The sequence below is a fragment of the Galleria mellonella genome, unplaced genomic scaffold, assembly GCF_026898425.1.
Source record: "Galleria mellonella isolate WM207_F2 unplaced genomic scaffold, CSIRO_AGI_GalMel_v1 utg32, whole genome shotgun sequence".
Taxonomy (NCBI): domain Eukaryota; kingdom Metazoa; phylum Arthropoda; class Insecta; order Lepidoptera; family Pyralidae; genus Galleria; species Galleria mellonella.
The window spans coordinates 5252373-5265856 of NW_026442075.1; the positions used below are offsets into that span (position 1 = coordinate 5252373).

The 13484-nt window shown below is 32.6% G+C and overlaps 2 protein-coding genes across 2 annotated transcripts; both read left to right on the top strand.

Annotated features, from left to right (window-relative positions):
- The first annotated feature begins 2328 nt into the window (after positions 1-2328).
- LOC113510816 (chromatin assembly factor 1 subunit A) lies at positions 2329-9675 on the top strand. The gene is made up of 6 exons (XM_052896341.1): positions 2329-3510; positions 5341-5581; positions 5727-6191; positions 7143-7321; positions 7990-8151; positions 8572-9675. The coding sequence occupies exons 1-6, from the start codon at positions 2527-2529 to the stop codon at positions 9025-9027; spliced, it is 2487 nt and encodes an 828-aa protein (XP_052752301.1). The 5' UTR covers positions 2329-2526; the 3' UTR covers positions 9028-9675.
- A 466-nt stretch (positions 9676-10141) lies between these two features.
- Positions 10142-11484, top strand: LOC113510815 (uncharacterized). The gene is made up of 2 exons (XM_026894351.3): positions 10142-10507; positions 11206-11484. The coding sequence occupies exons 1-2, from the start codon at positions 10208-10210 to the stop codon at positions 11440-11442; spliced, it is 537 nt and encodes a 178-aa protein (XP_026750152.2). The 5' UTR covers positions 10142-10207; the 3' UTR covers positions 11443-11484.
- The last annotated feature ends 2000 nt before the right edge of the window (positions 11485-13484 follow it).

A 13484-nucleotide genomic window follows, 5' to 3' on the forward strand; every position in this document is an offset into this window, starting at 1 on the left:
TACTTATCAATGAAGTAGGTCATTATCTATAAAACAGTTTAAGTTAGAGATATGTAATAGAATGCCTTTAGACATTTTCACGGGATATTTTTGAGGATTGGGGCTTACAAAATTTAACTCCCACTGCTTGAACAGGTTCCATTAGCCTATCCTTAATATTATCTCAGGGTTTTCAATAAAGGCATACGTAGGTTGAAGCGTAGACTGAAGTCTAAATAATCTTTTCAGCCTATCTATAATTCGTTTCTCGACCTGTTAAATACTGAAAGTTGTCATGATGTATTATTCTCATTTTTTATTTATCCGTCGGTGTTAGTCCAGATCCATCTTCTGTGTAGCTGTTTTTGGAAAAAAGATTTTATGGTAAAGAGTTTCTCCTTCTTTATGAAATCAGCCAATTGTTGTCTCTTAAATTGCGATTGAAAAGTATACATTTTAACATCTTGATCTCATGAGATTTGCATTCACATTTCTTTTCTCCATAACAGGCGTATCAGTAAATACCAGCACAATGTTTGCTGTAACCAAAGAGTATATAACCAAAGGAAAAGGAACATACTTTGTACAAGTCACATAAAACGACTGGGTCAGGATTATCTTACTAATCTACACAAAATTCTTCTTTTCTCGTTATGTTGGCTAACCTGATATTCAAAATGGAATCGAATAGTGTTATAGTTTTATTATAATATAATAATAGAAACGCGAATTAAATAACATAATAAAAGAAATATATATTTTATGTCAAATTGCATGTTCCAATGAACATTTTTTTAGCAAATATGATAATAAAAACAATATTCTTAAATATATTTATTACTTTATAAAATGTTATCTTGGGATCTCAATTTCGTAATATTATTGATAGTAAACACAAGTTTTCAACACTCCCCGTAATATCTGGTCCATTTCTAGAGTAAACCTCGTAGTAAAGTCTATAATATATAACATAGTCATAATTTCCACGTCAAAATATCATATCAATTCTAAAAATATAAATAACTAACTATGAAATACAAAGCTAAAACTGTTCCATAAATATTTATTTATTTATTCATTAAAAATAATTACAACATTATAACAGCAAAAGCCAAATTAATGTTATAAACCTAGTGTAGAAAAGTATAATAAATATATTTAACCCGACTATCAATATCTTTGGTAGGCTACTACTAAAAATATCAATGGTGTTTATAATATTATTTAATAACCGTACTGCGTGAGTTAAGGCAGCGTGCTGAAGTAGTTTAGTTCTTACTGGCGGGGCATTAAACGTAACCGGATGACGGCGCGCGCTAACATAAGCATTCGGTACTCGCAGTTGGACTGTCTCTAGCACTTGTGGGTAATGTACCCATCTGCGTAACATGTAATAGTTTAGTTAAATGGAAGCCATTTGTATTACATTTGATAGTATTTATTTGTTAGTTAAGTTAGCGCTATTGTGATTTCATCATAAAATTAAACGTGTTTCTACTGTGAAGCAGCTGTATTTGCATGGCTGTGTTTCGGTTTCAAGGGTGGAATATGATACAATCAATTTATAGGGTACAGAGAAATAATACTTGAATCCTCAGGAATGGCAGTACATTGGGGAGATATCATGGGCAAAACAATATTATACTCTGTTATATCCATGGAACTGCTCATGTCTATAGACAACGGTTACTACTTACCATCAGGCAGGCTGACAGCATATTTGTCAATATTAGTTTTCAATTTTAATTTTTGACATGTTATATTTTTTATCTTATTTTGTTCAAAATAAACTTACTTCTAGTGCTGCCACTGTAGAGTCATTGAGGAACTAAAATTGTTATTATTAATTTTCCGCTAATTCGATTAATCGATTTAACATAGATCGCATTAAAAAAAATATTTATATAATATATATTGTTTATGTCTACTAAAATATCACAAGAAACAATTTAAACTAACAAATGCTTTTTTATTAATTCTTTATAACTAAATCTACTTTCTGTTAAAAAATTAATATGCAAGATTATATCTATGTATGATCAACTTTAAATAAATATACAAGTCCTTGAGATTATTGTTGCAATTGTTGAATACTAAATTTATCTTCGTGTATGAGGAGCTTAAAAAGTATGTTCAAAACTTTGAATTTATGGTTCATAAAATAAATTGTTTTAATTTATTTTATGAAATTTTATTAATATTATTCAGTAAGGGATAATGATATTTTTTTATTCTAACTTATTAATATATTACGCTCTTTAAGCTTTTATATTGATTTTTTTATGTTATTATTTAAATTTGTAGTTGCCAGATTGTAATACCTGGAATCCAATTTCAATGACACATTTGTTTCGAACGCGTGTTGAACTCCCGCGTTTTTGGAATCTGTCAAATTAAAAGTTCTTGAATGTGTTGAAATGAGTTGTGTTATTTATTTATTTAACGAATCTTTTAGTGATTTTTGAATATATTTGTATATTTCATAGTTTAAATAATAATTTGTTTTCTTATTATATCATACATCATATTATCATACATCATATCATCATGAAAAATAGTAAATCGCCAGAAAATATAGAAGTAACTCCCTCGAAAAAGAAATTAAAGCAAGCTCGTCTCCCTTTTAAGTTGATAAGTGAAACTTCACCGTCACCTGTTCCTCCTCAAACAAGGAAAAGAAAACTTTCAACGCCTGATCCTGAATCTGTCACAAAGATCGGTAAAATAAGTAACGAAAATGACTTAGTAGATAACTTGGTCGTCATTAGTGATGATGATTCTAAAGACCAACAAGTGTGTCCAGAAATAGAGAAACCTATAAATCCTTATGTTAAATTAGTCGACACTGTTTTTAAGAAAAAGCAACTTCAAAAGTCAAAAAAGAAGAAAGCACTGAAAAAAAGAATATCAAAAGATTTGAATGTATCTGTAGAATGCAATGAGAATGATATTTCTATCAACAAAAGTAGTGGTGATGAAGTCATGGAGGTAGATTTACAGCATGATAATGTAACTGAAACTGTTGAGAAGGAATCACATGTCAAGGAAGACAACAGCGGACCAGACTGTAAACAAAGTCCTATAAAAATAGATATAAATATATCAAAAGACACATGTTCTTCATCTAAAAATGTTGACACTTCTAAAAAAGATCAACTGGAAACTATAAATTTAGAAGATGAATGTGATTCTAATGTTGAAGTTAGTAAAAAATACCAAAATAAACAAATTATAAATGTTGATATTGAGGCAACAATAAAATCTACTTGTGATACTCAAAATGAAGAAATGAGTAAAAATGAGGAAACTGAGCAATCTTTGATTGAGAAAAAAATAACAAATGACAAAGAAGCTTCAAAGAGGAGTACTAGAAATAAAGTAGATGAACATAATCAAAGTAAAACGAGCAATAACTTTAATGAAACACTAAATTCAAACCCTACTACTCCAAAACATAATAGGAGTTCTTCAGCAAATAGTCATGGAAATGAATCTCTAAATGAATCAACTACAAATTTAACTCCTAAACAGGTATTTTATTTTTCTTATGTAAAATAATGCATCCAAATTTAGACAACATGCAAAATTGCTTAATTCAATGTTAATTATCACTTGATTCCTCATAAAATATTACGAATTGTTCATAATAGAATTATTTTGATACTGAATTCCAATCACTATCTATTAGCATACTATAACATGCTGTTTCATTTATATGCATGTACTATGAAACTGGACATAATTTTTTTTTTGTTATTATAACTTTTAAAATAAAAAAAATAATACATCTTGAAAGTGAACTATTTTTACTATATAGACTCTTTGAGAAATATACATTTAGAAAATATTTATTTTAAAGTATCTATTGATTATATAACCATTTTTTTTAAAGTTAATTAGAAATTAACACCAAAAATCGCCCTACACTATACTAATGATATCCCGGACTTTAGTTTGCTAGAGATTGAAATGGCTTTCAAACAGCTTGAAAATGGTTAAGGCACCTGGGGAGGACGTAATTACAGCAGAGCTTCTGAGAACAGGTGGAAAACCCATACTTGTAGTTCTTCAGAAGCTATTTAATTTCATCATCTATAACAATGTTACACTAGAGGTGTGGAGCAGAAGTGGGGTAGTCCTGTTCTTCAAGAAGGTTGACAGAAAAAATATAGATTGATATCCCTTTTGAATCACATCTATGTACTGTTTTCGAGAGCCCTAAACAAGCTGACTTCTAAAAACATACACTACAGTATATTATACAGAAGACAAGAGTATAATCTGCCAATATGTCTGGCGTTTGTAGATTATGAGACAACCTTTGATTGGGTCTAGACATGGGTGGTATTACAGTCCCTCTAATGGTACTAGATTGACTATAGGTATATCAAAGTATTGAAGTGTATGTACAGTAAGGCTACGATGTCTATCCAAGTACAGAACCAGAGTATGTAATCCATCCCAGTGCAGAAAGGTGTAAGACAGGGTCACATCATATCCCCAAAACTCTTCACAGCTGCATTGGAAGATGTTTTCAAACTCTTGGACTGGAAAAGATATAGTATAAACATCAATGGTGAATATGAATGATATTATATATACCTTCGATTTGTCTATGACATAATAATTATGGCGGAATCCCTGGAAGACCTGAATACTATGCTCAATGACATCAATTGTGTTTCTCAACAGGCAGGTTTTAAGATGAACATGAACAAGACTAAAATGTCTAATGTCCATGTCACACATATACTGGTTACGATTGAGAACACTATGCTCGAAGTTGTCGATGAGTATATATACCTGGGACAAATTGTAGGAATGGGTGAATTCAGCTTCGACGGATAGGTTAACGACGGTCAGTCGGAACGGAAGGTCGACGAATCCACCTCGGCTGGGCAGTGTTCCGGAAATTATGCAATATCTTTTCATCCAAAATATCTCAGAATTTGAAGACAAAAGTCTTTAACCAGTGTGTTGCCTTATGGAACCGAAACATGGTCTTACACGATTGCCCATGTGCAAACTGACTCAGTTTACTCAATGTTATTCAGTGGGCTATGGAGGGGCTATGCTCGGAGTTTCTTTGCGTGATAGAATCCGAAACGAGGATATCCGCAAAAGAACAAAAATAACCAACATAGCCCGACCACCTACTAGATGGAGTGACGACCTGAAAAGCATTGCAGGGTGTCAGTGAATTCAGGTAGATTAGGACTATTCTTTATGGCAGTCTACGAGGGAGGCTTATGTCCAGCTGTGGATGGGTAATGGCTGAAATGTTGATGATGATGATTACCAATAACCAATTAATGACTGAATGAGGATAATAATATATTTATATATGATTTTATTTTATAGCTTCAGAAAAAAATGGAATCGGCTAAAAAGAAAGAAGAAAGGGAAAAAGAAAAACTAGAAAGAGAGCGAAAGAGGCAACAAGAAAAAGATGAGAAAGCAAAATTAAGACAAGAAAAGGAGGAACAAAAGAAAAAAGAAAGAGAAGAAAAGGAAGAAGCAAAAAGGAAAGAAAAGGAAGAAAAAGAAGAGCAAAAAAGAAAAGAAAGAGAAGAAAAGGAGAAACAGAAGGAATTGGAACGAAGTAAGTATTAATGAAGTTTAAATTTTTCTTACTATCTCTCAATTTTCATGTTAAAACCCTTTTGGGACTTGCCATAGACTGTAGTCTTACTGTCCTTATAAGTTTTGATTTTCATCAATTTAATTTAATAATTGTCTTATTTCAGAATTAAAAGAGGAAAAAGAAGACCAAAAACGGAAAGAAAAAGAAGAAAAGGAAGAACAAAAAAGGAAGGAAAAAGAAGCAAGAGAGGAAGAAAAGCGAAAGAAACAAGAAGCTTTGGAATTGGAGAAACAAGAACAAGAATTAAAGAAAAAGAAAGCTGCAGAGGCTTTTGTAAACTTCTTTGTTCCTAAACAAAAAATTGAAAAAGACCAAAATATTGTTGATCTCATAAGTAAAAGTAGTGTACTTTCAAGCTTTACAATTAAAGCTGATATGAGATTGGCTCCTATTGTTAGAACCAACTTAGATGAAAGTAAACGGCAAGAGCTAGATACTTTTTTGGAAAAACAAGACAAAGAATTATCAGCATTATATTTGAAGGAACTTAGAAGTGGTATCTCTAAACCACTTTCAAGTGGAAAGACATGGCCACTTGATGATAAAGATGATGATGTCATGATAATTGGTAAGTAAACATTTGATACTTATGTATTTTTTCTCTATTATATTATAATGTGAAAATTTACTTAGTTCCTCAGACCTCTAAAATTTAATGGATAAAAGTTATGAAATTGATACACAGATTTTAAGTAATTTACATGATCATATCCATTGGTTATAATAAATACTTTAAAATAGTTATTTTATTTTTAATGAGTGGATATAGAATGGTAACCCTACCTGTACTATTGGTATACAGTGGCAGGACACTAGTGAAAAATTATAGGCAAGAAGAAAGCAGATCAGTTAGCCCATCATAATGAATTCTACAAGAATTAACTATGATGGTTTCCAGGAGGAACATGGAGGCCAACCTGATATGGTATATTTAGCGATATATAATACCAATAGTGTTTGAGACTCCATTATTAACAACCCCTTTTCCTTTCCCCTATTAAATTCTTTAATGGATTTATTTTTAGAGTAGTCACATAGTCAAAGTAACCACACCGCACCTGGTAAGCAGGTAATGTAGTTCAAATGTGAAGGTTGCTATCACAAAAATTTATACTGTGTTGGTGATCATCATCTTGACAGCCCATAAATGTATTTCTTCATGCCCCTCTAACATTGTCTTGTAGGGAATCATTGAATTCAGGACACTACTGAGTATTTAGGACCATTCAATTTTATGACAGATTATTGACATATTTTATGAGTTTTTTTTACAACAGGGGGCAAACGAGCATGCGGCTTACCTGGTGGTAAGTGACTACCGCCGCCCATGATCACCCACAACACTGAGTGACTGAATTCTAGAGATTGCATGTTATGACCAATCTGTAGTCAAATTTTATCTCTATGTTATTAGTATAGCATAGACTAGATTTCTGTTGTCATTATTTAATCTCATAAGCATAGTATAAAATTCTATTGATGTTCTATACCTTTATTTTATTATCACTTTAATTTTCAGAAGACGAGTTACCTCCTCTTAGTGGTACAGGAGAGGTTATTACATGTGACAGTGCTATAAGGGAGAAACTCCGTCCGAAACTGTTAAGCTTCCATGAGAATAGGCGTCCACCATACTGGGGCACATGGAGAAAAAAGAGCACAGCTGTTAAACCTAGAAGACCTTTTGGCCAGGATGAGGTAAGCTTTTTCCATATTAAGCCTTATGCAACCCTAATTAAACTTTATCAGTATCTGGGGACCTTTTGTCATTTAATTTTTTATAGGTGTAAAGCTATCAAGTGATTACCATTTTTTTTTGTTATTATATGTAGTTCATGGATACAAACCAGATAGCTTGGTATAGGGTTTTATTTTGTGTTTTCTGGCTTTTGCATTGTGCTTTCTTTGTTTCTTTATTTGTCTTTTACACTTAAGGATGAAAAGAAATTGGGATTTAGTATTGTACGAGTGTGCCTCAAATCCGGGTGGGGAGGAGGGATTTATTATTAGTAATGCATACTACCACTCCCATTGCTAGTAATATATTCTGTCAGGTCGATCTCCACGTGGTCCTCCCTGCAAACCGTCGTCTTGAATTCCAGGTTTATTTATCATGATGGGCTAATTGACCTACTTTTTCATTCTCACCTATCATACCTTACTGGTGTCTCACCAGCGTATACCGTTAGCACGGACGTGATTACTATTCCATTATTATCTATTAAAAAAAAGAGAAAGTCACAAATCTGATGAGAATTTCAATTTGAAAATTTTTCAGTTGCTTCAATATTTAATGGAATATGAATTATATATTTTAATATTTCTCTATTGTATTGAGATATGATAAAGTAAAATAATTATTTCAGAAACAATTGGACTATGAAGTGGATAGTGATGAAGAATGGGAAGAAGAGCAAGAAGGCGAAAGTATTGATGGTAGTGCTGCCGGTAGTGATGATGAACAGGATGCTGACGAGTATGAGGTTGACAATGAAGTTTTTGTGCCACATGGATACCTTAGTGATGAGGTGTGTTATTTCTGTATATGTAAATTAAGATAACTAACCTGGCAGTCACAATGTCAAATGCCTATATCTATGGGTAAACAAGTCTTTGACAAACTGATCTGACAATCTTACATGCAGACCTTGCCTGTAAAGCCAACATAGTCATCCAGGTATACTGATCTTGCAACAAAGATTAGAACAAAAAAAAAATAAGACATTATGTACAAGTATTTATGACTAATTTAAAAAAATCTGTTCCACATTATATTGTTATATTAGGGGTTTTACGAGCTATATCATCAAAAATAATCATATTTATTTTTGATGTATTAGCATTATTAACTTGAATTTTTTTTATTTTTTATAATGCCTACTGTATACTTAGTAAAAAAGAGTGTATGTGCAATAGATGTATTATGTGTGATTGTTTATATTTTTCAGGAAGCCACAATGGACGAAGATGATGTATTGTCACTATCCCCTGAAGCACAACAAGCTAGATTGAAACATTTAGAGGATGAATTTGAATCTGAAATGAGGAAACCAACTGAAAAATTAAAACCAAGATTGTATGGGTTATTGTGGGAAACAAGTGATGGTGGAAAACCTGAGCACTGTGTGGATGCTCTATGGAATTATTTTGGGAAATTATCCATGATTATGAATGATCCAACATCACTATTAACATCTTCAATCGAACCAGAGGAATCTGAGAAGAAAAAAGTTAAAAAGAAGAAGCTACCAGAACTAGAAAATCAAAGTCCAAAAAGTGATAAAAAGAAGAAGGAAAAGAAAGAAAAAGAATCTAAACCTAAAGGAGATATCAAGAAAAACACACCAGAGGTTAAGAAAAATCAACCCGGTATAAATTCATTTTTAACTAAAATTAAATCTTAAATTTTTTTATTAAACATTTAAAAATTATTTTATATAAATGGTGCAAGTTATTAGTGTCATGATAATTATTAATATTTAAATAGGTACATACCTATACACCTATATGCCTGTATTTTAATTTCTTAACTCTGTTTTAGTTATCTATATGTTGATGTTAGTTAAATTATAAAAAGCACAGATTTTTAAGTGTAAAATTACAATAATCTCTATGTATTTATGTACCAGTGGAACCATAAAGCATAGTTGAGCTAAAGTTTTGCATAAAATCTCTGTGATTTATGTATCATAAGAAAGATTTTTAAGTAAAGGAGAAAAAGTATTTCACTCAAGTGAAGCCTTGGTTTCCTTGTAACATATTTCAATCTGTATTTGTCGCAGTATAGATGTTTAATAACATCTAATCTATGTCTAAACTTTCCAACAATTTTAGCTAAAGTGTAGTATAAACCGTAATATTGGTACCAGACTTATGTATATTTACCTATTTTAATTGAAAAATGTTATTAAGTTCATTGTAATCATAATGATGATGAGTCGTGTGATTTTGACTGAGATATAATTTGTGTAAATATCAGATGTTCACTTCTTTTAAGTCTAGTAAATTACTATAATAATTATTATTATTCAATAAATAAAATATTTGCTTCTCTTTTGTAGTTTTCCTTGAATTTACACTATTTCGTCTACAATTTTTAAGATTTGGTGTCTACATTACATCCATTTTAAGTATTTTTTAATGTATTTCAAGTTAAAATATTAATTAAAAATAACTTTCCACTTTACCTGTTTAGCTTTATGATACATGTACAACAATACATACATAACACAATCTACGTATAACATAGTTTTTTTTAATAATAAAGTTTTGTGATATTTGTGTTAAGTAGCAATTGTTAACTCAGCATAGTGCGGTCATCCGCTACGAACTTTTGAAAAAAATATATTTTTTTGAATCATTTAATCATGCGTCTTGATATTTATTAACGCTTATCTCCGAAACTACTACCGATTTTAAACATTATTTACAAAGTGTTTTAGAATATTCCATTGAAATAGAATTTAGTTTGAATAACTCTTTCATTTATTTACATTTAAAAATAATTTTGACGTTGATTTTTAGTTGACCTATTTCGACATATAATAATATTTGTACTGTAAAATTTGAAATTTCTATGGTAAAATGTCTAAACCAAAATGGGATTTCAGAGACATATCATTAGGTTTACAAATATTGCGTGAGTTTCTTTTAGGAAGGAAACATACTTTGCACGGTCGTTTTCCACCAAAAATGGCATCTAGGACTATCCCACCTCCGGACATACCACGAGGGCCGGATGATAGATATTCGAATCAGTACTATTTCAAGAGAAATGCATTCAATTCTGTGAAGCCTCCAGTGGTGGCGCCAATAGCTGAAGGTCTGCCGATGAACAGAGATCCAACTAAGAAGGTCGAATCTGATGGTGTGAAACCGGATGCGGTAAATAATAATAAAAAACTTCAAATCATTTCCAACAAATATATTCAGAATGTAAACTGTATAGATATACCATAAGAGTATAAAGTAATATTTACATATTTCTCCAGAGAGACGGTCAGTATCGAAACTCGATGAACACTAATACTTTCATAATGTTACGTTAATTACAGAGTATAGAGTACTTTGTAGTTAATGTAGTAATAAGAAGTATCACGTGTCGTGTGTATCATAAAATTTCAAATACATTGTGCGGCGTCAAAACTAAGAATCGTTATTTATATGGCTGTGCATTTTCGATGGTAAAATAATCTGCCATTTGTTTCTGACCATTCTCTGAATCTGCTGTTTTCATTTTGGCCAGCCTGCTCCTCCCACGCTGTATATACAATAAGTGTCGATGCTTATAAGTTTTGTAAATCTGTGTTTCCAGGAAACGCGTGGAGGTCGACCTAATAAAGCAATTTGCTAGTATTTGGCTGATAGTTTACATTTCTAACAATCTCTGTTCTCCTCTATACAAGCTGTAGCCCAGAAAAAAATCTTGAAATATAGTTACATGATGCTACATCAAAGGGTTCCAAAATAGTCCTCGCGCGGCGCCTTTGTTGTAATGACCAGTACGAATTTTCAATAATCTGAATTCTTTAAACAATTGTTTTTGATATTAGAATGTTAAAAATAAATCTAATCGTTAACAGGTGTGCTTCAGCTATTTACCGAGTCCAGGTACTGCATGGTGGTGGGATGGGCACTGCTACTATGAGTGCGTCCCTGATCCCGAACCTCCCCCGCCGCCGCCATGCCCGCCTCCTCCGCCCGAACCTAAAGACTGCGCCACACCGCCGTCGCCACCTCCCTGTTCTCCCTGTGACCCCTGCCAGCCGTCTAATGAACCCCCGTGCCCTCTAACACCAGATAAAATACCAAAGCATTGAAGGCGCTATTTCATGCAAATTCGAGAATATTCTATTCTATATTTTGTTAGTATGTATTTACGCTATTTGATGAGTCAGTAAAATTAAGAAAAACTAGGAGGTAAGAGGTTTCATTATTATGTGCCTACCTATACGATTTAAATTAAATTATTTAAATAAATCAATATCATCCTATATGATGAACAAAAATATAAAAAAGTTTATTTTAAAGGTCTTTCATGGTTCAGAAAGATCACATCTTACCTCACATCTTGAGTGTTAAGGAGAAGGGATTGTTAGTAATGGGGTGTAACGGCCTCATTGCCAGCAGTAGGTATACTCGGTTAGGTCGATCACCACGCGGTCTTCCTGGAAACAGTCCTGGGTCATTTCCCGAGAACTTCTCTGATACCCCGCCAGCATATAACGCGTGTGATAGCGCAGGTGGTGTTACGATTTCATTATCATCCATTAAAAAAAGTTCCAGTTAGAAAACCTTAATATGAAGAGTGTTGGTTACATGTATTACAGTGGGCCTTTGCAATTTGCTATGTGGTCAAGTTTACTGTCATTACTCATCACGCACAGGTTGATTACGATTTGGGCCTTAAAACAGCATTCCTTCAAAGTGGATCCCAAGGACGGTTAATCTTTAATGATTTATTGTTACTACAGAACTTCATCTATCCACCTTTTGCAAATTTCGTGCTGATCTAAACATGATTTTGAAAAGATCAGTGATTCGATATTGTGACGAGGGAATCGATTGACGGTGAAAGTCGCCAATTCGGAGGCCAAATACTTACTCATTTGTTGCAATCTCCTGCCGTCCACCAATGCCTTCATCATGCTACACGAATATGGCGCTTATTAAATTACCAATTAATACACCATGTATCTACTACTATAAGTATTCCGTCACCTGTATTCAATAGCGAGGACGGAATGCCATAAATACTGTACCTACCGTAAACTATATATTTAAGATCTATCAAGCTGTAGTTAGGCATTATTTATTTATTTAATCTTTAATGCACAGTAAAATTCTATGTACATTTGGAGGACTTAACACCGGACGGTGTTCTCTACCAAACAACCATTAGGCAAACCGAGAAATACAGATGGTGCATTTTTGAATAGAGGAAAAATAAAGCAATACATGATAAATTCATATAATATAAACATTATCCAACTGAACAACCTCCAAATCCTCTATTAAGTTGCCACAATAGGGTTTCAAGTCCCGTACAGTTTGTTTTGTAAATTACAATGATATTGAACTGAACACGTAAGAAGATAGATAAACTTTTTCATCAAGTCAGCTTGTTTATTACTTTCAGAACTCTACACTTACATAAAATGGACGTGTTTCTATTTTGTAACATGCTTGCGTGCATTTTGTTGATCGTATCTGTAAGTGTTTGCTAGAAGACAATTTTTATTGATGTCTACATACCACGCAATAGATATTTGGTACACAGTAGTTACTAGATATATCATAAATTGTTTATTTATTTAAGGGCCACGGACGAAGTAATTATACCTATCTTTTTATTATCTTAATACATGATGTGGCCGTTACAATTTTTATATATGAATGTATAAATATATGTAATTATTGGACTAAAATAGCTAAACTATAAGAATAAGGATTATTTGTTTCTTCTGACTTTATACGTGGAAAATAAATAGGTACTATAGAATAAATAGGTACTTTTTTTTAATGGGTGATAATGGAGGTAACCCTGCTCGCGCTAATGGTGTATACCGGCAGGGCTCCAGTGAGGGTTGATAGGTGACGATGAAAGCAGGTCAGTTAAACCACCGTGACGAATTCTACTAGAATTAACCACGATAGTTTCTAGGAGGAACCGCGAGAAGGTCGACCTGATAGGGTATAATGCAATGAGTCAGACTCCATTATTAACAATCGCTTTCCCCCTAAATAGGTACTTCATAGATGATAATGGAATGATGACCCCACTTGCGTTATCGGTATATACTGACGGGGCACGTGTGAGGGATGATAGGTGAGAATGAAATAGATCAGTTAATCCAACGTG